The 25,279-nt window shown below is 41.7% G+C and overlaps 2 protein-coding genes and 1 long non-coding RNA gene across 7 annotated transcripts in view; 1 reads left to right on the top strand and 2 right to left on the bottom strand.

Annotated features, from left to right (window-relative positions):
* Positions 1-1,544: 1,544 nt before the first annotated feature.
* Positions 1,545-17,548, bottom strand: zbtb45 (zinc finger and BTB domain containing 45). 4 transcript variants are annotated; one of them, XM_028568289.1, is made up of 6 exons: positions 17,324-17,548; positions 14,829-16,201; positions 14,314-14,448; positions 12,646-12,786; positions 8,734-9,004; positions 1,545-4,028 (listed from the first exon to the last, which is right to left on the bottom strand). In XM_028568289.1, the coding sequence occupies exons 2-6, from the start codon at positions 15,921-15,923 to the stop codon at positions 3,610-3,612; spliced, it is 2,061 nt and encodes a 686-aa protein (XP_028424090.1). In that variant the 5' UTR covers positions 15,924-16,201; positions 17,324-17,548; the 3' UTR covers positions 1,545-3,609. The 4 variants fall into 4 exon arrangements, with proteins under 4 accessions (XP_028424090.1, XP_028424109.1, XP_028424099.1 ...); XM_028568308.1 differs by lacking the exon at positions 17,324-17,548 and adding an exon at positions 16,812-16,962; XM_028568298.1 differs by lacking the exon at positions 17,324-17,548 and adding an exon at positions 16,638-16,729.
* LOC114548831 (uncharacterized) lies at positions 16,705-21,770 on the top strand. The gene is made up of 4 exons (XR_003691428.1): positions 16,705-16,821; positions 17,358-17,410; positions 18,010-18,114; positions 21,682-21,770. It is a non-coding gene; the product is annotated as an uncharacterized LOC114548831 (long non-coding RNA).
* LOC114548334 (hexokinase-1) overlaps positions 19,381-25,279 on the bottom strand; it is a 23,331-nt gene continuing 17,432 nt past the window's right edge. For both annotated transcript variants that reach the window (XM_028568222.1, XM_028568229.1), the window contains 5 exons: positions 25,121-25,220; positions 24,166-24,349; positions 23,821-23,976; positions 21,508-21,741; positions 19,381-20,454 (listed from right to left, as the gene is read on the bottom strand). In XM_028568222.1, the coding sequence (XP_028424023.1) occupies positions 20,304-20,454; positions 21,508-21,741; positions 23,821-23,976; positions 24,166-24,349; positions 25,121-25,220 (825 nt within the window). In that variant the 3' untranslated portion in view covers positions 19,381-20,303. The remainder of the gene's footprint in view (positions 20,455-21,507; positions 21,742-23,820; positions 23,977-24,165; positions 24,350-25,120; positions 25,221-25,279) is intronic.

Genomic DNA, 25,279 nt, shown 5'->3' with positions numbered 1-25,279 from the left:
GAGGTAAATATCCCCCCCCCACCCCAAAAAAAAAGCACCAAATGTTTGGCGTTAAATTTCATATATAGCTTATAACCAACAGTGAGTTGGAGGACTTTTAGTCCAGCTTCTCTTAAACTCTTATTTAAATTCAGTTCATCCACAGTGCAGACGAAACTTAACTTCTGAGTCTGCAAATTAATTTGCAATGTTCAGAGGCCAATGAACTCACGCTGCCAGGCCCGCTCCGTGTAAATAAGCAGTTTTTTTCTTTTTTTTTTCCACATTTAAATGGGACATTGAATGTCAATATTTATAGTGAAGTCCAGACGGAAAGGATTTCAACCTGCGTCTTCGCCGGATCCACTCATTTAAATGAAAATACGTTTCGATTAAAAGTGATATTTAAGTCAAATTATCTCATCCCTTCGCAAAGTTCTCAAGCTCAAAAAAAAAGATTTCTCACTTGTTAAAGTGAGGTCCACTTATGAAATCATGTCAATTAGAAGGCTCTTACAAAGCTTAAGTAAACTACTGAATATCATATAATACGCCGACTGACAAACATGAAGGAAAATGAGCAAAAAGCAGGGACACGCAATGTCTTTTTAAGATCACCTTTTAGGTGAAAAAAAAAAGGGAAACAAAAGAAAAACAATCTTAGGCCAAATACTTTAGGGGACAACAACATCTGGGTCTAAGTAATATGATGTGCAAACTTAATTGTGCATAGAGATCAAATTGTAATAAATATTATGGTGATAATTCACATTATCACGAGTTTGACTTTGTCAAAACTTGTAGGGGTGATTGTACATTTTCATGATTAATTTAGTTTTACTAAAACGTTAAAAAGTTGTTTTTTTATAGTGCTGCGAGAAAAGCTCTTATCGTTTTTTAGTTTTTTTTAAGCAACAAACACTTCCCCATTTATTATTAAGCAGAGCCCCAAAAGACAAACACTCATTAAAAATCCTGATAAAAATCATTGATTTGTCATAGTTATTCAACGTTTAACTTCCTCCGAATGGCTCTTTCACTTTAAAAGTTTTTTTTTGTTTTTTTTTAAATGTTCTGCCTTATTTCTGCATCAAAGAATCACATGAGCAACAAATAACAAACTGAGCGTCATAGCGATGTATAGGAATTTTACATAGAAGTAATTTAGTAAGTTTAAAAAAAAAAAACAGATCTATCGTAGCTTTAGTTTTCACTGTTTCTTCGCTTGATGTAGCTTTAAAGATGTGAAGCATAATGCCTGTCTTTGGACCACCGAGGTAATTGTAGGTGTGTGTGTGTGTGTGTGTGTGTATATATGTGTGTAAAACATGCTGAAATGTTTCCCAAACATTTCAAAAGAGAAAATAGTGTCCCTCCGAGCCGCCGGGGGCTCGTCCTGGTTCGAGGTATATGATCCTGGGGCCGACCAGTGGCGCCTGTGGAAAATGTTACAAAGCTGTCTGATGGATGATGGGGAATTTCATTCATGCTGCTGTGCATCTCGCCGCCTCCGCCGCCCCCCCCCCCTTCCTCCCCCCTCCCCCGTCCCTCCCTCCCTCTCCTCCCTGCTGTAGTCTCACTCTGCTCGGACTACTTTCCTTCTTCATCGAATTATTCACCAACAACCTTGTTTGTCACCCTGGTTTGCCCATGAATAGCTCCGGACTTCATTCACATTCAATTCAGTTAATTCAGGACGTGCTTCTTTTTTTATATATTCAAAAATGGGAAAACTTGTAAAACTATGGGTTTGTTTAAACTGAATGGGAAGCAAATTTTCCTTTTTTAAGAGAATTTGAAAGTGTGTTTTTAGCCACAGACAGACAGGAAACACACATTTGACTACAGCTGACACAAATTCATACTCAAAATTCTGACCTCAAGTTCTGTCTTTTATTTTCTTTCATCTTTCTTTTATCTACTTTCATGGAGTGGAGTAAAACAGCTTTGGGATATGTGCATATTTGTTCAAGTTGAAACACTTTCAACTCTAGCAAATGCCTCTTATGTAGGGCTGGGTATCATTTAAAAAAATGACGATACCAGTGCCCATACCAGTACTCTTAAAGTGATACCGATACAGTACTTCATTTGAAATAATCTTTCTCGCGTGTAGCCGTAATATCGGACGTTTTGGTGGCATGTCGGCACGCTGAACTGCCAGCTCCGTCAAATACACCGCGCTTGGCTTCCCCACACCACAGACTGTATGGGCAGTAGCTGCTGGTGTAGTGGGCCAATCACAAATCGCATTCAATCAAAGAATCAGACTAATCTCATGAGGTGGCGTATGTATGACACGCCAACTCGTATGCCGTTATTGGCGTGTTATCAAGACGCATAGTCGTTTTTTTGCGTGCTTATCAAGGCCGTTTGGCTTACATTACCTTGCGGTTGCGTGTGAATTGACGCCATAGCGAGTAGTATGAAAGGGCGAAAATCCACGTAGTTGGACACAACCAGTTCTTCTTTTCCTAAACCCAACCCGCGTGGGACGTTCCTAAACCCAAACGTAGCCTCGCGAATAAGATGTATGTTTACGCTGAGATGTTTCAGACTGCCGTCCGCTGTAGACCTAGACATACATGCGGATAGCTCAAAATGCATACAGATAACACGCCACTTGGCTTTAAGTGGAAAGTGGCGTGTATGTTTACACAAAGTCATGACATCAAGTTGAAAGAATGCTTGCGGCGATTGGCTGCGAGCAAAACCATACACATATCATTTTATTTTTTCTAGATGTAGCTACGAAAATGATCAAATGCAGGTATCGTTTGACTGGAAAAGTTTCGATAATACGCGCTACTGGATTTTTTCGGTTAATACCGTTTCCTCAGCCACTTTGCTGAGATCTCGGGATAAACAAAGTGCTTCAAAAATTCGATTTCATGCACTTAAAGCTGTGAACAGGACTGAATGAACTCCAATTTTCAACTTGAATTAAATGAATTGAGGGTAAAAAAAAAAAAAAAAAACCTGCAACGCCCCTCCCCACTAGCCCTTCTTTCCCCGTATTTCCCCTAACTTGCATGTCCATATTACCCCAATGCCCAACCCACCATCACCTCCACATAGAAACCCTACGACTCCCCTCGCCCTCAGCTACTCCCAAACCCGCTCTGCATTCCTAACCTCTTTGGTGACTCTCTGGCGTCTTTGAAACAGGGTTCCTACACATTCTCGGTTTCAACGGTTAAGACTCGCTTCTACCAAAACAGTAACGGTTTGACTGGATTCTGGATGGCTGTTCAACAAAGTGTGTGGCAATGTCGCTCTACAGTCGTCACAGCAACAAATGTCACAACACAGGAAATGACAGCAAGACTACAACTACCTAAGACGGATTTCTGGGGGAGGGAAAAACTATATATATATATATTTTTTTTTTACAAACTTTTCCAGGATTCTTGGGCAATTCCAATCATTTTTAAACTTCAAAACGCCTTTCCAACCCTGTGTAGGAACCCTGATTGATGGTGTCGATAAGCTAAAACAATGGGAACCTGTCAGCGCTGTTCCCACCAGAACAAAAGATCAACAAGGCTGTTAGGACCAAATAAGTGTTGGTTCAAGGAATGGGCTCACTGACCTCCCCCCACGTGTCTCCCCCTCCCTCTCGCTCTCTCTCTAGGTGGAGGAAGCTCCATGGCTGGGCATGTTGGCCATGCCGCCGACCATGCCAGCCGCGCCAGCCATACCTGAGGGCCCTCCCAGAGCCGGAGGATTGTGCTTGGTAGGTGAGGTCATGTCGGCTCCACGCCCCTGGCCTTGGCCCTGGCCCTGGGGCGCGTGGTGAGCGTGCTGCAGGGCGTGGCGCTCCAGCAAGGTGCGGTGGGTGAAGGCCCGGTGGCACACGTTGCACTGGAAGGTGCGCTCGGCACGGTGGGTGCGCATGTGCACGTTGAGCGAGCTTTTCTGGGTGAAGCGCTTGCCGCACATGGAGCACTGGAAAGCCCTGACGCCGGTGTGCACCACCATGTGTTTGAGGAGGTAGTCACGCAGGGAGAAGGAGCGCCAGCAGATGGAGCACTGATGAGGTTTCTGACCTGGAGGCACAGGTATGCACAGACAGACAGTCAGTCATACAGTATATACCCAGACACACAAAACCTTGTGTCAGTCCATCTGAATCATTTCGCTGTTTTTCTTTTGTTCAAGTGGAGTAGGGTTGGGCATTGTTTGGATTTTAACGATTCTGATTCCAATTCCGTTTCTTCCTTTCAATTCCGGTTCTTATTGATTCTCGATTCCGATTCTTTGAGGGGTGGAGTTGAAACGGGTCACATGCTTATTTCACAAATAAGAGGAACGTTTTATTTTGATTCAAAAGGTGGGTTGCAGTTTGACGGGGCTTTTTCAACGTAAAATAGAGCCACACTAGAGCACAGCTTACTGTGCTCCAAGGCTGCAACACAACAAGCACCTGGCTGCTACGGAAACCCAAACTTGCGCATGTTAAATTGGAAAGTGATGATCGGATTTGAAACCAAATCCTCCAAACGATTCCAATAAAGAAACGATTCCGATTAGGAATCGGTTCTCGATGCCCAACCCTAAAGTGGAGGGTAAATTACATGAATTGAATCAATTATAAATTATTCTAACCAAATTGTACCTGAAAACTACTAAATACTTTATCAATGGAACACAGTTCATTGCATTTAACATCAAATTTACTATTTACATATCTAATCTTGTCCACATGTGTCAAATACCATGGCCATAATGCCAAAGAGCAAAGCAGAACTTGAACTCCAATGTTTTTCATTGATGCTGGCACTATATTTATCCAATATCTACACATTTTGCCTCCTCTGACAGACCGTCACAGAAATTCAGATAAATACAGTGATGTAAGACAGGGGACGCAATCCCCTGCTTTTGAATTAAAATTAGAAAGTAAATATTGATCAACTGTTATAAGAAGTTTTATTACAGGTTTTGCTTATTATTCAGGTAGATGTATTCAGAGAGGACTAGGGTTTAATCGCGGGAAACGGGATTCCCGGGAAATCTGATCAAAACCATTTCCCGTTTCCGGGAAAGGTTATGACGGGTAACGGGAAATAAAATAAAATAAAAAAAGGCAAGGAGTGCATGTCCACTGTTCTCATACGGTAACATTGATGCAGGCGACGGTATCTACGGTAATACAGACTCCCTAAATCATTACACAGGCTCAATACATTCATTCATTAAAGATAGGCCTGTCTTTTTGCAGTGCACACTGCACACAATTGTACATTTCTGAGGATAATTTTCTTTAATTTTGTTTGGCCCTGCCCTAATAAAGAAATATTTGGTTAACTTCGAGTGATTATTCCCGTTTACAGCAGTTTACTCATCCTCAACAGCCACAGAATGGATTTTGATAACGTAATGGTTTAGGAATCCTTCAATGGTTTACTTAACCATATTTCGTTAGTTTTTATAATAGATTTCTATAAAACATTGATTATATAAGGGTTTCCTAGATTTTCAGAAGACAAGTCCCAGACATTCCACCTGGCATTTCATAATTAGTGCTGCAGCAGATGTCACGCTGCAGCACGCAGCTCACTTGATCACGCAGCAGAATTGATCATTGCAAACTGTGTTGATAATGGACATAAACTGTGTTCTTTAGTCCTAAAAAAAGACACAAATACGGTAAAAAAAAAACATTTCAGTTTGGGATTCCGGGAATGCATATTTGAATGATATCGAAACAAACCAAAAAAACACAGCCATTTCCCGGGATTCCAGGAATATGGGCTGTCTATTTCCCGGGATCTGATTCATCTCATTTTCGGGAAAAATATTAAACCCTAGAGAGGACCCTCCATATTATAAATAATGAATGACACTGGATGATTGATATATGAAGCTATGCAGCATCCTGAGATGTGGGCCTCTACCTATTCAGAAGCTCAAGGTTCAAAGCTGCTGACAGATGATGTGAGAATTAAAGCAGCAGTGATGAGTTTATTTTTGGCCACTTTGGGACAGACAAACTCCACAACAAGCTGACAGACACGCACACACTTGATATATCATTAGGGGCCGAGCAGCGAAGCCTGTATTTTTATTCTTCTTCTTCCTAAGAAATCCATGTTCCCATGCATGGAAACTCACCAAACTTTGCACACAAGTCCAGTCCTATGCCAAATGCAATCAGTGCGATTTGTGTGCTAATTGTCCTGGTGGTGGCGCTACAACAGCCTTTAAAAAGTCAAAACAAATCAGTTGCGCATGCTACAACGTCGCAATTTACGCCAAACTTTAGCCCCAATAGAGCAGTAACTGGAATCTGCTTTTACCTTGTGTCAATTTTGAATGCCATCACTCTACTTTTTGCAAAAAATGCTAAACTTCTTAAACCTATCTACTCCCACATTTTAGCTTCAATTGACACCAAATTTGGGCAACTTCATCTCCAGACTGTCCTCCACAAACTTTCCATTCAGATCTTTGATATATCAAAAATTGAGCCCACAGTGCATTAAAACGTTTAAAGCGTGTAAACAAATACTGCAATGTCTTCCAAACTACAGTAAATCTTTGATGGTCATGGAAAAAATTCACATCATCTGAAGATCACTGTAGATTTTGTGTGCAAAATTTCAGAACTTTCTCAAAAAGTGAATTATTTTCTTTTTTTTTTTTTTTTTTTTTTTAAATTGTGTCCTCATCAATGCATTGCAGTCAATACAAAATAGAGCATCTTTAAACATCAGTTTAGCATTTATTGATCCTTGTGAAAATAAATGACAGGCCTCTCTATGCTGTCTTAACCAACTACACAAATTCTCAGAATTTTCTAAAAAGAAATCATTTTTTTTTACAGAAGCTTAAAATTCAGCATTTTTACGCAAGCCTGCTCCTTATCTACTACGCGTTGCGATGCCACTTGTGACATCACCCAGATAATAGTAGGGATGCACCCAAAAGGGCATTTTCGGTTTTCGGCCGAAATACTTTTATCACCGAAACAATACGGCCGAAAATGTTGTGATGACGCAAACAGAAACCGCGACCTGCACGTGTGTCAGTACCCGTTCCACCTGCAAAGCGTCTCCTAAGCAAAGAGGTTGAGACGGACCACGGAGTAAAAACAATGAAAAGTACGCTCTTAGAGTCTGTCAGCACACGTTTCAGTGAGATCTATTTGGATCCTCTGCACTTCATCGCGACTGTGCTTGATCCGCGTTATAAAGACCATCACTTGGATGCGGAAATAAAGCAGGGCGCACGAGAAATTATCCAGGCCGCAATGGACGCGGAGAACCCGCGTGGAGACGGAGCGCGCACGGAGCAGCGCCCAGCGCAGCGCCCAGCGCAGGAGGAGATCAGAACACAGAAAAAAAAAAGACTTGTCTCTCTGCACCAGATGAGGGGCATGCACCCTCGTTGTCTGATATGTTCAGTGAAATCCTGCAAGAAAGTGCCTCAAATAATAATAATAATAATAATAATAATAATAATAATAATAATAATAATAATAGGTAAGCTATTCTGTTCTTAGGCTACTATATACTGTATGACTATCAGATTGTAGCCATATTTCTGCTAGACATTTTTTTAATTAAACTTTAATATTAATTTATACAATTACAATGCCTTGATTTTAGTAAAGTTAGTACACAGTCATAGCCATAAATGCAATGGTACTAATAATTGGCATAATTTCTTTCAGTGCGTCGGTTTTTGGTTTTCGGTCTCCTCTTTTTCGGTTTTCGGTTTCGGCCAAGAATTTTCATTTTGGTGCATCCCTAGATAATAGCTCCCTGAGATCAGAAACTGCCTATGGCCTCAATGGTTTGGAGTTTGAGCAGCGCAAGATGATCAAACATGTATTTAATCAGTCATTGTGCTGTGGACAACCGCCCTGCATATTTTAAATGTGTGTCTGCATTAACACACTTGATTCTGATTAACAATCAGTCCAGTTGCAGAAGGGAAAATCACGTTATTGAGTCAACCCAGGCTGACCAACACTTATTTGGTATAAATATATACACAATAGCTAGAGGAGTCATCACCTGGAGTTGTTGTGGCTAACATGATACCAAACAGTTGCCTACAAATTTGCACATAAAGCAGACACGGAAAAATGTTCTTATTAATTTCGAGTCCACATTGTGTCCACCTGATGAGTGTCTAATATTCACTCCCCCTTTAAGCTCATGTTTGGTCTCCACCACCTGAAAATAATATTTAGCTGCTAGATATTTCAGTTTCTTCATCAGCTAACTGTGTCCGTCTGCCTTTTGCCGCTGTCCCATTAACAGGGTTTGATAAGAACGACTTTGATTCAAAAACAGAGAGTAGATGTGCCGTAAAACCCAAACAATGACATAAAAAGGGACAGAAAGGCAGAGTTGGTGATACTTCTCTATGAGAATGTCTATTTTTGTCACTGCAAAGGATAGGGCTCGGGTAAAAAAAACTATTCTTAGATGCTTCGCGACTCTCTCTTGAAAGATTATGTCTCGATGCAGAAAAGTCAATAATCGGAAAATTTAAAACCAAAGTCTTACCCTTGTGACCGCCTGTAACATTTTTTGTAAGACCGGGCTGTACGTTCCTTACGGCTCAGGAGCCATTGAAAGAGAGTCTCTCTAAAGGACACTGGGCTGACTCAAATGAATGGTGAAACCTAACGGACATGTTTTCCACGTCATTTGATTCATTGTTTATATAAAAAGATATTATTAGGAAAGAAATCAAAGAAAGAAATAAGAAGGTGGAGGAGAAGGGGATGCATCTTACCGGAGTGGATGAACATGTGCTTGCTGTAGTTCTTCCTGGAACGTAAAGATTTGCCACAGTGCGTGCAGTCAAACGAGGTCTCAGATCCCTGGGAGGAAGGGGAGGGGCCTGCAGAGCAGGAGGATGTGGAGGGAGGCGGGGCCGGGGTCATCGGCGCAGGAGGCGGGGCCTGCTGAGGCTCAGTCCCCGCCATGCTGTCGATCCCACCCATGGGCCCGCCCACGTAGAACGGAGCTGGCTGCGACTGGCTCACTGGGTACTGGAAGAGAAGCTGAGGACGAAAACAAAGTCGGATAAAATCTCTTTGCATTACTAGAATAAAAGTGATAATCTGCTGAACTAATGAACTGTATACAGGTTTGTATATTCCCTTCTTTGTTTTTATTTTTGTTTATATATCTACAGATATGAGGGATAATCTTAGGGATATGATTTTTTTGCGCTGTGCTGTTTTGCCCTTTGTTGTGTTTATTGTTTTTTGGGGGAAATTGAAAATCAATGAAGATATTTAATGAAAATGATAGTCACTGAACATGTCTTTTGCATTGCATTTCTTTTCCACATCCCTAGTAATTATGACATAACTTGAAAGTCTGATGCAAGTGGCTGGGTTAGCTCAGTTGGTAGAGCAGGCGCACATATGTGGAGGTTTACTCCTCGACGCAGTATTCACGTATCTTTATTAGCTTTCAAATGTCTCGTTGTTGTCATGTCTCTTACCTGGGTTTCTCATTTCTTTTTATAGTTTCTAATAGGGCCGGGACTCGATTAAAAAAATTAATCTAATTAATTACAGGCTTTGTAATTAATTAATCGAAATTAATCGCATTTTAATTACATAAATATTTGACCTGAGAACAGTGAGAAGTAATTTTTTTCACATGGATTTTTAGTATACCATTGAAAACTGACTGAATACATAAGCTTAAGCAACACAATATTGTTTATTTTTGTTCAACCAAGTCCAGCAGACCAGTGCAATTTTTGCCATTAAGTGTAGCAATAGCATATTTAGAAATATAGTATATTTCAGAAATTCAGGTAGCCTATAGGTAGGTAGACCTTCTGTAAACTATGTTTTTTTAAGTAAAACACAATACTTTCAAGTTAATTAACGCGTTAAAGTCCCGGCTCTAGTTTCTAATTTATTTTAATTAGTCTACACGTGTTTTTCATCTCTTACAAAACACAATATGTCATCTATGTAGACCTATGAAAAGTACACTAATAACCATAATTATACACTGTATATATAATTTGTAAACTAGATTTGAAGGGTTTTTCTTGTCCCTGTCATTTAAAATCAAAAACACAGTTTCAAAAAGAAGTGTGTGTGTATATATATATATATATATATATATATATAAAATTCTAATCAGATTATCTTTAATGGCAGCGGCTCTGTTTACATCTACCTTTCCACATAGTCACGTGTCTCTTCTACAAAACTTCAAATGCAAACTCTCCTTTTGCATTTGCATTTTCAAAGTCAACACATCTGTCAAACTGTGGAGGCAAGGGCCTGGAAAAAAATATCCATCAAACTAAAACTGTGGCTTCGCTTGGTTTTATGTTGTCTTTGTTTCACAGTTTGACTGTTTGAGTGATTTTTCTTTTACTTAAGTGCTGCATTTTGTTCAATTCTGTTTTCCTGTCAATCACTTGAGCATTGCAAAAACTAGAAGAAATACAGCAGCTGTCTCGGCTAAATGGACCGTCTCTTAGAAAGCATTCAGCTTTTGAATTTAATTACCGTGTCCTTGTCTTTTACATGTTGGGAATGCCAGTCATATCACTTTTTTTATTCATTCATTCATTCATTCATGGTCAACCTATTGGCATCCCAACACCCTTAAAAAGGTACAGAAACCCATCCATACCTGGAGCTTTTTTTGAGTGCAAATGTTTTAGTTGTTTGTAATATTTCAACCTCAGATATTGCTGATTTTAACAATTTTTTTCAGTTTTATTGTGTCCCAAAAAAAAGAAGGTTTGTAGTGGGACATGTAAATCATCTTTATAGAAAGATTTAAAAGTGTTGTTGATTTATGTATTATTCTAGATTAACACACTTGAACCCTTATCTTTCACAATTATTGTTGGTTTGGCTTGAATTCATTTTGTGAAAGCTGCTAAGTGCTTATTTGTTATTAAAGCGCCCATATTATGCACATTTTCAGGTTCATAATTGTATTTTAACATTGTACCAGAATAGGTTTACATGGTTTAATTTTCAAAAAAACACCATATTTTTGTTGTACTGCACAGCTCTCTCTCACTGCTGCAGATCCTCTTTTCACCTGGTTTCTGTTTTAGCTACAGAGTGAGACCTCTTTTCTTCTTCTGTACCATCTTTGATTGCACTGCACATGCGCAGTAGCTCAGATGTAGATCATGTCACCTAGCTAGCTCCAAAGACAGTAAAAGAAAGCCTGTTTCTTCAACTTCGGTCAGTTACAAGGCAGGATTAGCTGTGAGACTTCTAAACGAGGGTGCACATGTAAGTAGTACTTTTGTAGATTATGGTGAATTTGTGTGTGTTGTAGCAGTGCTTTGCTATTGACAACGAGGTAGCATGCTAGCGTTAGCATTAGCATTCTAACGCTACAAGCTAACGGTTTTAATAATTTAAATAAAATTATGATTTTTTTTTTTAAGTAAGAATTCATAAATGGTTTTATAATCTAGACAATTTACCTTCCAACTCTTGTAAAGATTTTTTAAGAGATATATTTTTCTTTGCTGGGAATGAAATTAAAAGCATCTCAGATTATATCAGGAGTTGTTTTGTTCCTCCACCATATGTGTGATAATAAAGTGATCTATTTTCTAATTAATGTATCTTATGAACTCTGCATCTTTAAATCGCCCATATTATGCTCATTTTCAAGTTCATAATTGTATTTTAAAAGGTTGTACCAGAATAGGTTTACATGGTTTTCAAAAAAACACCATATTTTTGTTGTACTGCACAGCTCTCTCTCACTGCTGTAGCTCCTCTTTTCACCTTGTGTTCAGGTCTCTGTTTTAGCTACAGAGTGAGACCTCTTTTCTTCTGTACTATCTCACACATGCGCAGTAGCTCAGATGTAGATCATGTCAGCTAGCTCCACAGACAGTAAAAGAAAGGCTGTTTCTCCAACTTCGGTCAGTTACAAGGCAGGATTAGCTGGGAGACTTCTTCTAAACGAGGGCGCACATGACAGTATTTCTTTTGTAGATTATGGTGAACTTGTGTGTGTTGTAGCAGTGCTTTGCCATCGAGAACGAGGTAGCATGCTAGCGCTAGCATGTTAACGGTTGCGGTTAGCCAGCTCATTTCGCCTAGTGATGTAGAAAGCCGTGCAGATTTTGACCAGCTCACCTGGAGACTGAAGGCAGGACACATGCAGAAACTGTATCGCTCAAAACAGCATGGATGGATTTTTTTCAAAGTTTGTATGCGTGTGGAAGCACCAGAGACACAAAATAACACCCCAAATCCCAGTCAAAGTGATTTTTTCATAATATGGGCACTTTAAGAAGCTCTATTAATTCTCCATATTCAATCACTCAATAAATAAATCACAATTTCATAGATTTCTGAGCCCAATAGATCGTTGAGTGTACTTAGATTTTGATTCAATTGTTGGTTAAAAGACAGTTCTTAATCAATCAAATCAACTAACTTTTAAGTTTCAGCACTTAGTTAATAGTTTACAGCGAGGAACTAGCAGAGCACATAGGCTTGTGGTGTCCGTTTGTTTTCCAACTGTAACACATTCTTAACTGTAACTGTGCCTCTGGCACATACTTTGTCATCGCTCTGCCAGCCTTTGAACTCTATACCCAGTTTGGAGAAAACATTTTTGTAATTGCCGTACAGCTTCAATGTAATCACGGCGTATGACATGAGCCACTGAGCACACGGACCTGGTTGTTGATGGACTGCGTGGTTGGAGGCGGAGTCAGAGGCTTGTTGACCCTTCCTCTGGGGTTGAAAGCCATGGCCTGCGGAGGCTCACTCTGGGGCCAGAAGCTCTCCGAAAACACCCCCTGCTCGTCGTAGAAATCCTGAAGGAAGCAGGAAATCCCAACAGTCAAACTTTTTGTTTGTCAGGCTGATGGGAGTTTAACAAGACACATAGCAGAAGGCAATATGGATTGAAATCTCATTTATGTACATTAGGGCTGCGCAATATATTGTTTTTATATCGCCATCGCAATATCAACTAGGGTAATATACATATCGCAAAAGGCTGGAACATATCGCGATAGACACTACGAGATTTTTTGTGTTAGTTGAAAGAAAATATCAGTAAAAAAAGCAGTGCCTTTTATGTTCAATTCAATCTTCAATGTGTTCAATAAAAGAATGTTAGAAATTATTTCCTTTTATTTGTTTTAAATTCAACAAGCAATTTGTTGTATTTTAGAAGGATACTAAAAGCAACAGAAAGTCAGAACTGAGCACACTTTAATATCTGTTTATACTGTATATTGCAAGTAATATCGTTATCGTGATATTCAACAACATGATCGCATATGGCATAGTTTCCTCATATTGTGCAGCCCTATGGTATATGCAATTTGATATGCATTATTATTTGGTATATTTTCTGAAAATTTATTGGAAAAGCCACTCTCAAAAAACAGAGCAAAATGTCTGTTTTTGGTTAACTGACTGAATTAAATGCCTATAAAATCAAGACACTTCATACTAATACAATGCTGTAAATCAAATATGGTAACAAAGAGGTTCTGAATATGAATTTGCAACATTTCCACCTGCTATCACCATGTGTCCTGTAGCTTGACAGCTTATCAGGATGACGACATCTGATTACAGATGGTTACTTATAGACCATAGACTGTATCATGGTTTCTGGTTTTCTTCTTACACTTCAAGCAGCGAAGGGCAAATGCAACGTTCTATAATAAATTGGGTTTGAAACAGTCGGTACGGAGATATGCAGGTAAAAAAAACGCTTCACGTCCTGTCGTGTGAACTAAAGAGCACAACTGAAAAACTGCTCATAGACAGAAGATCAGATTATTTCAAGCAGTGCTGGGGTAAATTGACGATCACATGCTGTGCTTTGCATGAAAAACTGAACCTCCTAAATTGGGTGGATTATTCCATTTCCGATCTTCACTTACTCTGCAGCACTTTTGAGAAAACTGACAGGCAAAGCTGAATCCTTTTGACTGTGTGGCAGATGTTCCTTGTGTACTCTGCTGGGTATAGCAGGCTGCGGCATAAATCCGCCCCATCATGGTTTTTTTTTCCCAACTCTACTTACTTCAGGACGTGTGACAGAAATGCTGGGAATAAAATTCCCACAACGGAGGTAATTCTAAAAGTTTCAGTTCCGAAGCACATTTTTAACCAAAGTATTCCCTTGAAAACAAGGCACAATCTGCATTACGTTTTTAGCTCTGAATGGTGTCCTTGTCGATAAATTATTTAAATGTTTAGTAAAAGTAAGCTTGACATCATTAATAAAAAGTCTTACATTTTATCATTTTCTTTCGTTTATCATCAGTAGGTCTTTTTTCATTGGCTGCTATAGCCGCAGGTCAGCTGTGAGCTACACCCACCTGTCCAAAGCCTGCCATGGATTCCTGGGAGCCCTCCTGCTGTCCGTCTCGGCTCCCGTCCTCCAAGGCATAGACGGTCCCATCCGGGTCCTGAACCCCTTCATCTTTCACCACCACTCCTTCTCCTCCCAGCACCTAGAGAGAATAAGATCAGTTCCAATTTAAAGCAGTAAAGAAATTACATTTACAACAGTGAGCAAGCAAAAAAAAAAGCAAATTGACCTGGCCACAGCCCTTCCAAGCAGGTACTAATAAGTTTAATGACCTACAGTAAATATGCAGAAGTCCATAGGACATCAACAAGGCAATTACTGCTGAAGTTGAGACGAGAGCTCTTCTTCAATCGTGCAATGTGCAGAAACATCTCAGCGATATATATATATATATATATATACGCCAATGCAGTGCAGTGCGAGAAGAGGGAAAAAGCAGAAAAAGGAACAGAAAAGCAAACCGTTGCAGCTCTGCATGCCTTAAAGCTGTAACCATGGCAACCCTTCCCCTTATCCCCCTACCTGGAGCCTCAGCGGCTGCCTCTGCTTGCGACTGTGGCCCGCCCCCCTGTCTCTGTCTCCGTCTCTTCCGCGCTCCCTCCCGTCCAAGTCCTCCTCCTCGCTGTATCGGTCCATCCCCACCAGGTCGTCGGAGAGGTCCGTCGTGTTGCCGCGGAGGCTGTCCCTGCCGATGCTGTCCACGCTGCCCACGCCGGAGCTGCAGCCCGCCGAGAGGTTCCCTGTGCTACTAGTGCTGGCTCCGTTGGCCGTCTGCGCCAACAGGTCTCGGAGCTTGTACCTGACGTCCTGAGTGCAGCTGGGGCTCTGCTTCATGAGGATGGCGGCGGCGGCCCCGGAGCCCAGTCCTTCGCCGCCGCACATGGAGCCGGGGCCCATGTCGCCCAGTGCCATCATAGTCCCCGCGCTAGACTGCTCCATCGGGCCTGGGCCGCTCTCGCCGACGCTGGCACCTCCCAACCCCCCGCCCATGTTAGTGGCCGCGCATTCCGCCATGAAGTTGGGGAAGTTTGCGTAACCTCCGCCTGCGCCAACCGAACAGCTCCCGCCACCACCACTCTCTCTCCCTTTGCCCCCGCCACGCTCTTCTTGTTTGGGGTGAACTCCTCCGAGCATCCCTCCTCCTCCTATTCCACCTCCTCCTCCTATTCCACCTCCTCCTCCTGCTGCTGCTGCTGCCGCCGCCGCCGCCGCTGCCGCCGCCGCCGTGGCCGCCGCCTTCCTCTGAGAGATGATCTGGGTGCACTCGTCGATGACCGTCTTGATTTGCAAGATGCTGGCGGCGGTGAGGATGCACAGGGCCTGCGACTGGAGCACCACCAGCGAGCCGCTGTACATGAAGTCCACGAGCTGCTTCACGGTTTCGGCGGGCACCAGCGGCGGCACCGAGATCTCAGAGTGACCCAGCAGCAGCTTGTCCTGGAAGAAGGGGCTGCCGGCCGCCAGGACGCAGGCGTGGGCGCGCAGCGAAGCGTCGTGGATCCGCACGGTCACGTCGCAGAAGAGGCCTTCGCGCCGCTGCGTGCGCAGGGCTTCCAGCACTGACTGGCTGGAGTTGTGAAGGTGGATGTAGTGCACGGTTTCCGTGCCGGACACCATGGCGGGAGGCGGCGAGTCGCTGGGGATGGGGTGGGAGTGGGGGTGGGGAAGAGGGGGTAGGTGCCTGGGGTTTTGCGTCAGCTTGAGGGATAAGGAGGACAGGGAGGGAAACGGGTACAGTGCATGGGCCACGGTGGGTCCTCGTCCCCTCAGACAGTCATGAGTCTGACGGAAGCTTGCGGCTCTGCTGTGGTTTAAGTGCGAGAGGAGCTGCCTTTGTTCTGGTGAGTGACGTCAGGAGGTTGTTTTCCACCAGCCTCGCTGTCTCTCTTAAAACCCTGTTGAAATGAATCACAATGACAGCGATCAAACACTAAGCAGTTGTATCAAAGGCTAAAATGAATCAGTCAATGAACTGATGTATCAATCAACAACAAACTTGATAGCTGACTAATTTATTTGTCATTTATGAAGCCAAAATACCAAATATTCCCTTAATCTAGCTTGTCAAATATATAAAAAAAATATAAAATAAAAAGTATACTTTTCTTTGCTTTGAATGACTGAAAATTAATTGACCAACTGAAACATCGTGATGGGTATTTGTCACCATTTTAGGACACTTTAGAATTTATAAATACCCTACATATTGTTCGATACTGCTAACAATCGTTACCGTCAGTTGCATACATTTTGTACAATTATTTGTGTCATTTCGAGCCAAGTCACACGGCTGTGGCTAAAGGTGACAACTAAGAAGCAGCTAATAACCACCAATTAAGTCGCGTGCATCATCTGGAACACCTGTTTTGGACAAATGACAGCACGTGCCGTGCGCGAGTCCAGTAGCTCCTCTGGTCAGTTTATTTGGCTATTCTGCTCAGCGGGTGGCCGGTAACGCAAAACCAAAAGATCATTTTAGCTGTTAGTGATGCTAAAAAGACGAACCATCAGTGAGGTAGTAGAAGCTCAACAATTAAAACACCTCATTAATGAAATTTAACTGCCAATTCCAGTAAATAGGTTACTGACCAGCCGACGTTAGCACCAGCAACAAGCGACTAGGTTAACAGTGACAGGCTAACGTTAGCTAGCGTTAGCTGTTGACATTAGCCGCTTAGCTCCAGCACGGAAATCTGCACGAAATGTACAGATTTCTAAATGCAAACGGAGCGTCGCCATCGACTAAAACACGAACGCGAATAGTTAAATATCGAAAGGTAACTGGCAACGTGCCTAGCATAACATAAAAGCAGCTATCGGAGCTCGCCCCCACGCTCCTAATACAATGCTAACGTAGCTCGGTTACTAGCTAGCTAGCGCAAATTGTACAAGAAACAACTAGTTAAGTTAGCATGCGAGCTAATGGGCTACCACCCTTTTTCTGTACAGAGCGCGTTAACGTAACAGCCAGGTAGTTGACCCGTGTCATTGCATGTTGTTTTATTGTGACTACATACCTGGAATGTGCAGTGACAGCTCGGGGCTTTTTAGTTTCAGGCAGATGGATGCAGCAAGAACCCCCCCAGTATAACGCACCCAACCTGGTGAGCGCTGGAAACAAACACACATGCACATAAACACACACTCACAGACCCGCGCGTACATACAGAGCTCTGCACAAAAAAAAGGGGATGTGGAGTTTCTCATGCTCCACGCCAGATAAACCATCCACAAATGTGCACGCAATGCTTCTCTCACATAAAGGTACATACGGGCTCACATCCTTTTTAAAAAGTAGGACAAATGCCTGCACACAAACCCACGTTAAAACACACAGCAACCAGACAGCAAAAAACACCTTTACACACCCACGCACACTGCAGGAAACACTGTAACAAAAGAATGATGCACATAAACCCATATCCTATTGTTTAACTCTAATCTAAACATTTGATTGTAATGTGTACTCATGGTGGTGTTTGTTCATGGCATCAGCATAAAGGAGGGAATTAATATAATAAATGCATTGTATTGGATAAGTACAATAGCAACAATTTAAGATTCAAACTAGTCCATAATGAAATCATTGTTGACAGATATTTTGGCAGGTGTTCAGATGTTCAGCGTGCACACAGCATGTGTGAATGTGTATTTAAGGGCTAAAAGAGCATTTGTGCAGTGAGTTATCCTCTCTGTTCTGTAGCCTTGTTCCGGGTGGATAAACTTTGGTGACAGTGGCAGCAGGTCTGGTGAGCTCCACACAGCGAGATCCAGGGTCAGCTTGTACTTTCAAGGACGATCACTTGAAGTGAGTACAATGCAATACTGCAAATGCTGAGTGAACTACTAAGAATCAAGTCAGTTACAGCCCCTTTGCCAGATGATGAGCACATGAGTCCGGCACGTTATTTTGTTTGTTTGTTTTGATCATTTTAAGACCTCTAAAGATTAAATAGGTAATTATTTACTCCAAATTGTCCATTGTCCAAATAATAGTGCAATGAAGAAACAACCTTTTTTTTGTACTTTGTCTTAAAAAAATCAACTGCAGCTGATAAAGCGCACCAAAACCCAGCATGAAAATTCTGCTTTTGCAGAAGATTTTGCAAAGATTAATTGATTATTTGTCAACATATTAAATTAATCGTCTACTATTTAAAACATTTGTTTCAACGGTTTCATTTTCTTATGGGGTAAAAAGTCAAATCTTGGTTTCCAGCTTCTTAAATGTGAATATTGTTCTAGTTTCTTCACTCCTCTGTGACAGTAAACTGAATATCTTTGAGTTGTGGAGAAAACAAGACATTTGAGGACGTTATCTTGGGCTTTGGGAAACACCAATCAACACTTTTCACCATTTTCTGACATTTTTATAGACCAAGCAACTAATTGATTTATCGAGAAAATAATCAACAGATTGATCGACAATTAAAATATTCGTTAGAACGCAGCTCTAAAATGTTGTATCAAATATCATGGGTGCGATTTGCAGCCATGATATTAACCAGTTATTGACTTAATACCGATTCATAGAAATAATAGAATCTATTGAGGGAAAAGAACACTTGATGGCGTCCTTTCGAATAAACAGGACCTCCTTTTCTTTAGAAGATGCAATGTGGAATTCCTTGAGAAACAACTGGTTGTATTGCCAATAAATATTTCTATCTTCAAGGCTCTGAACACCCACACAGGTGTGGCCCCTGAAATAAGCCTTATTTGAAGCACATTTTCTCTTCACGTTGTCTGTAATAACATGTGTCTGCCCGTGAGTATTACAAGTATAACAAGTTTGTGCATGCCTCCGCTACTGCTTGATAGTTTAAAAAAGACACCAGGATTTACTCCACAACAAAATATAATTTAATGAATTCACTTTTCACTGTGTTGATCACAAATCTATATTGATGTAAAAAAAAAAAAAAAAAATGAAACAAAAAAAGAGAATTATCCAATACTTTCCTTTTGTCTTAATGTAAGGCATGCAGTCTCCACAGAGCTTTGGACGTTGAAAGCTACAGGTCATTACAGTAAGACTCACTGACACTCAGCCACAAATACACAAAAGCGCTCGTAGGATCCACTCCCGCCCGATAAACATTTATTCTTTGCACATACAATGAGTAGAAGTGGGATTCATCACAACACCAAAAGTATAGTAGTTCACACATAGCAACAGGATACGCTAACACTTCATCTTGGGCCTTTTTGGAATTTACTACCCTCTCAGCTCCGGAGGAATAAATGGTATGGTGATGCTGGATTACTTTAATATGTGAGTTACATTGATAGCTACACAAAAAGTGGTAAGTTGCAAAGCATGTTGTGTGAGCATGTAGCACATGAACGAGGATGGTTTGAACAGCCGTGACTCTTGCATTCAACGCTTTTCAGCGAGACTGTTTTTCTGAACCAGTCAAACAATCAAACGATTGTATCTATCACATTAAATCGCACAAGGTACATTTCCAATGAAATGTAATCCCATCAGCTCCTTCAACTTGTAAAAATGAGTTTCGTCATTCAGTGAGGACGTCCTTCATTTAAGGAAGTAAGTTACATATAAATGCTGCGTTTGTAACTCATATAAAAAGTGCCAGGATTTTCTTGTGTCTAAGGTGAAAAATGTTAATGACCTCTGGGATGCAAAGTGGCCTCAGCTTTATAAATACAATTATATATTTGCCTCCATATAAAAATAAAATTAGCAATACACAAATATTGCACACCTAAGGAGTTTAGATTTATTAGATTACTGACAAGCTATTGAGGAAAATGTACAAACCTGGAAATAATAAACCATCCGGTGCAGTACAAATGAATACTTAGCTAATTAATTCCCTATTCATGCAGCATGACTCTCTGGCTGTGGGAGGGGGGCCAGGTGGGGCAGAGGTGGAGTCACGGCTGCCAAGGGGAGCTGGAGTTGGGGGGTGGGGGGGTGAAGGTCAGGGTGGAGCAGCAGGTAGTTCTTCAGGACAAACAGGGCCGAGCACCTCATTGCTGCTGCGCGTCTAGCTCTCTCTGGCGGCAGCCCACGGCAGTGATGAGGGCGGCACCCTTGCCGCTGCCATCCTCGGATAGCAGGAAGATGACGTCACATTTTGGGGCGAGTTCCTTGACCGTCTGCTGGAAGATCCGAGAAAAGCTGAGGGAGGAGAGCAACAGGAAACGGTGGTTAAGAGGCAGTTCACAACTTGAATCAAATATGTTTTTTACTTGAGGAAAATGCAGATTAATCAACATTTCTGTAAATGTGCCAGTGTTAAGCCGCCTACACATGATCTGCGGTAAAACTGCTCTGGGCAGGCTGTTAAATTGTTTTCCTACGGGGAGAGCGGTGATGCTGAACTAGGCGGAGTGCTACCCTTGGCGTCACACTCGGAATTGATGCAGAGCGCTGCTCTCAAAGTTCAAATTATTGTTGCCATTGACCTTTCAAGGCGCAACCATAATACATCCATGGGCGCAAACCAATTCCAGAAGCAATGATGACGTATACCTGCGCAGCCTCTCTGCTCTGCGCCATACCTCATGGTTTTACTGCAAATCATGTGTAGGTGGCTTTAGCCAGCTGGCTAATTTTCAACTGTAGTCCTTTTGGGGAAATGTTTTGAGAACAGAGAAACAGGAAACGGCAAGATATTAGTATAAGTTAAAAAGAGAGAAAAATGTTGCTCTCACTCAAGCTTTACAGCTCGGATGAGCAGCAGGGTGGAGCAAGGAAAGTTCATTTAGGGCCTCATAAAGAAGTATTATGCTGTCTGGATAGTCAAGTTAAAAGATCTCCTTTTGGATGTTACTCGGTGCAGTTGTCCAGCTAATTTTGTAATCTTGCTTTATGAGAAATTCCTCTACTAGCCCTTTAATTTGAAATGCAACTAAGATCTTAGATGCTTTTGAGAAAAGGGGCTTGACCAAATGCAGTACTAAGGCTTCTTTTCTATGAAAAGTGGCAAATAACTTGCAAAGACTATAGTGGGATCACAGGTGGCGGGGTACAGGACTGTTAAAAAACGGTCTTGATTAGGTAATTGAGGTAGCAGTAAATAATTCTGACTCTTCTGACCATTCAGAAAATGATTTCTAAAAGAAAATAAAAGATTCAACCTTTGCATTCCGATGAAATTCAATATGTACTGTAGTGTTTAAGAATGAATGAACCCCTTTCCCCACAAACCCGTCTCCTGTTAAGTCTTACTGTGGGTGCAGCTTGTAGAGCGTGCCGTCCACGCCCACGGTAATGTCCAGGTGGTCCAGTCCTCTGTTCTCACGGATCTTGTCCACCACAGCAGCCATCCCGGCTCCGCAGATCTGAGCGGCGCGGCGGGACACCGTGCCACACACCTCCTTGACGATAATACTGTCATCACAGGTGCTGTCGAGCCCCAGCTGCTGCAGGATCGCCCTGACCTGCAGCAACGCCAGACGATCGCTGTGGAGCAGGAAGGGTGGGGTGGGGGGAGGGAGTCCGTGTCAGAGGTCAGCCAACAGCAGGAGAGTCACCGGATACCTCACAGCTGGTCCCAGAGGCTAAGGTAGGCTTAAACAAGTCGTCACATTGCATCCCCCTCCTCCTCCTCTCATACCTGGGGGTGTTATCCCCTTAGATGCTACTTTTCTGTGGACAACGATGCCTAAGCATGTGCTTTTGTGTGCTTATCCTCTCAATCATACTACTGTTTCTATGTTTTAGCAATTGGCTGTATACAAACAAGTATAAAATCAGATATTTTACAGCAACAACTTTGGTTTTTCCTAATGTACCTCCAGGCAGCCACCAGTTTCTTCATTTCACTACAGTATGAAAATCAACAGTCATAAACCTGTTTTATGTACCTAAATAATACATCACAATAACCATGTCTGCTTTGACAGAACCATTTCAATACTGCCTCCTTTTCAGTCGACTAATCTGTCGTTTTAGTCTTAGTCGACTAATGGCGCTTACCTACTGCTAGTACCAGCTCTGCTCGGCTCGACCACGGTGCCCCGTCCTCCATTTTCCATTGCAGATTTAGTACTGCCTCATGCGTGAGGCGACCATGGCTGGTCGTCATAGCGACGCCGCAGGAAACTGCCGTGACCTAACGTGACACACACCTAACGTCGAAGGCGTGTTGTTTTTGATTCTCGGCATGTGGCTGTTGCCACAGCCAGACGACAAATTTTGTTTCAAAAGAAGCTGGAGGCAGCAAAAAAACACCGCTGGCTAAACTATTTAAAAATGGCAGGTTTGTTCAGGACACCCCCGTCTGTCGCTAGCAGTGATGACGCAGTGATTAGTGACGATTCTCTCCAACCAATCAGGAGTCTGCAGGTTTTCACGTCACATTTTGGTATCGCCCCAGCTCGCTTGGAACCTCGACGGAAGTGGTACTAAAAAAAGTACCTGTTAGCAGGTACCAGGGACTTTTTTGTCATAATGGAAAACCAAAAAAGGCAAGTCGAGCAGGTACCATGTAGTGGAAAAACGGCATAAGATTTCTTTAGTTAATTAGTCATTTTTGAAATGCTTTTTAATGTTAAATTACTTATTTTCAATAACCTTATGAGCACATCTCTGGTAAACACAAGATTTAAAATGGTGCTTTTGCACAATTCTTTGTGGAGAAACTCAGTTTTACAGATCTGTCGATTAAATCAACTCATCAGTCGGCAGAATAATGTGTATTGAGTGTTAGTGGATTAAGAATCTCCTTAGTTGGGGACAGCCCTGACATTTCAATATTTAAGTTGTGTGGTTATACAGTTGTGGGTGCAGATTGATATAAAAAGGTATGCTTTGTGTTACCAAACAAAAATGATCTAAATGCCTAAAATCAGACATGGTTTTCTCTGCTGAAGATTTACCTACTTTGTTGTTTCTCTACAACTAAATTTGCATACTGCATGGGAATTAATATGCCTGGGAGGTAGAAATAACACTCTGTAGGCTGACAATAATGCAAACAATGTGGGACCAAACATGCACAACCTTCGCCATGGCAATTTTAACTTCTGCTCGTTTATCGTTGGATAGCAGTTTGTGAAATGTGGTGACTACAAAGGAATTGTGTGGCAGTTAATTGTTATTTATTATTTTGGTGAATTCCCTTCACCTGTCTCAACTACTAAGCTTGAGTTTCCTACATAATATTCACCCCTGCTGCTATCAAAGGAGAGAAACCTCTTCTCTCTTTACTAATGATTATTCCCTATTGGATGTTGAAAATTAGTGCACACGTGCAGTGATCTAAAGCTGAGCGTACAGCACTTTTTTTTTTTCTGCCATGGAACTTCATTTTAATTGCATACAAATCTGAAGAATAGTTTGTAACAGAAATAATTTGCTTATCTGTTGAAATAAGAAAACGTTACCACCAAAAGGCCCAAAAAATATATTTGAAGATGGATTTTACCTTTTTAAATATAACAACAGTTTGTAACCGACACAATAATGCTTTGTCAGCCTTTGGATTTGATGTGTATTAATGAATCACCCGCAGTAATGCATGTTAAGTGATTAACTCACCTCTCTATCTGTGACAGGAACTTTGTCTCAAAGATGCCCCTGGTCTTCAACGTCTCAGAGATTTGTCCCCGGAAGAGGTAGCCACGCTTTGTCAGATCAATTAAAATCTGCCTGACGATCTCTCCAAGGTACATACCGCTGCACATCTTCTCATATCTGACCCGTATAAGAAAGAGACACATCTTAGTTAACAGTAGCAGTATCTTCCATTGTTTGTTTATATCTGTTATATTATTTGTGTTAAACTAGCAATGAAAGTCCTTATATATATATATATATATATATATATATATATATATATATATATATATATATATATATATATAATACTGGAGGTGTCTTCACCTTTGTTTGCCTTCGTTGAGCGAGTTCTCATCCACCGCCTGGTCGTACTTTGTCCTGATGTCATCCAGGCAGCCGTTGTCTCCAAAGGCTCCCCACTCCATATTGACACACATACGGCCCTCATTTCCCTCCACTATCTCGATGTTCTTCGCCTCTTCCATGTAGCAGGCGTTACTGCCGGTCCCTGAGAGGACACAAAGCCTGTCAACCTCAAAACTTCTGAAAGATACCTAATTTTGCAAGACTTTCTGTTTTAAAACAAAATCTAAGATAAACTAACTAACTGTAAATTAGTTTTCCAATTGGTGCTATAGATCAATACAAAAACCGTAAGGCACAGTAAATATAACACAATTGTGAGTATACAAGTTTACTACCTAAATGTTTACCAAACTAGCGCAGTGCCCATTCAAAATGTGTCTGTTTGGAACAGGCCAATTGTTTGGCCTCCGGTATTGCTGCTTGCAGCTTTCTCGAGAACCGCTCATCCAAACAACTTCACACTCGACACTGCGCTTCCTTGGGTCCTGTGCAATACACCTGCCATGACGGGTCATTTGCAAACAGTTATTCAGGACCAGGCTACAATGTAACATCTCTGGTCTCTCTTTCTTCATCTGTTCTTGAATGTATTGTGGTGAGGGACACAGAGTGAGCTGTACCCAGCATGCCGTTCTGCGCTGTATCAGTTAATAGGGGTCCCCTCTCTGTACGCTACACAGTTTGTACATAACGCACTTCTAATAAATATGTCTCGTAGATCTCAAGAGCTCGCACTCGACGCTGCACTTCCTTTGGTACTCAGCAAATCACCCACCAAGTGTGAAGTGGATCGCATTAACGGTTGTCGTTGAAATTGAATGACCGACAGACTCCTTCCATTTTAGTTAGATACTTTCAACTTAACCTTCTCTTTAGATCAAAAGTTCCTTAAAAAGCGGTGGTGTTTTCTCACCTGCAATCAGCCCAACCTCACAGTTGGGTTCCTCGTATGCACAGGTCATCATCGTCCCCACTGTGTCGTTCACTATGGCAACCACATCCAACTCAAACTCCTGTGAAAGCGGTTAGAAAATTAAATCACAGGCAGAAGTATGATGAACCTACATATCTG

Source organism: Perca flavescens, chromosome 2 (genome assembly GCF_004354835.1).
Source record: "Perca flavescens isolate YP-PL-M2 chromosome 2, PFLA_1.0, whole genome shotgun sequence".
Lineage (NCBI taxonomy): Eukaryota > Metazoa > Chordata > Actinopteri > Perciformes > Percidae > Perca > Perca flavescens.
Note: the sequence above shows the minus strand (reverse complement) of the source record. Positions and strands in the feature narration are given on the sequence as shown.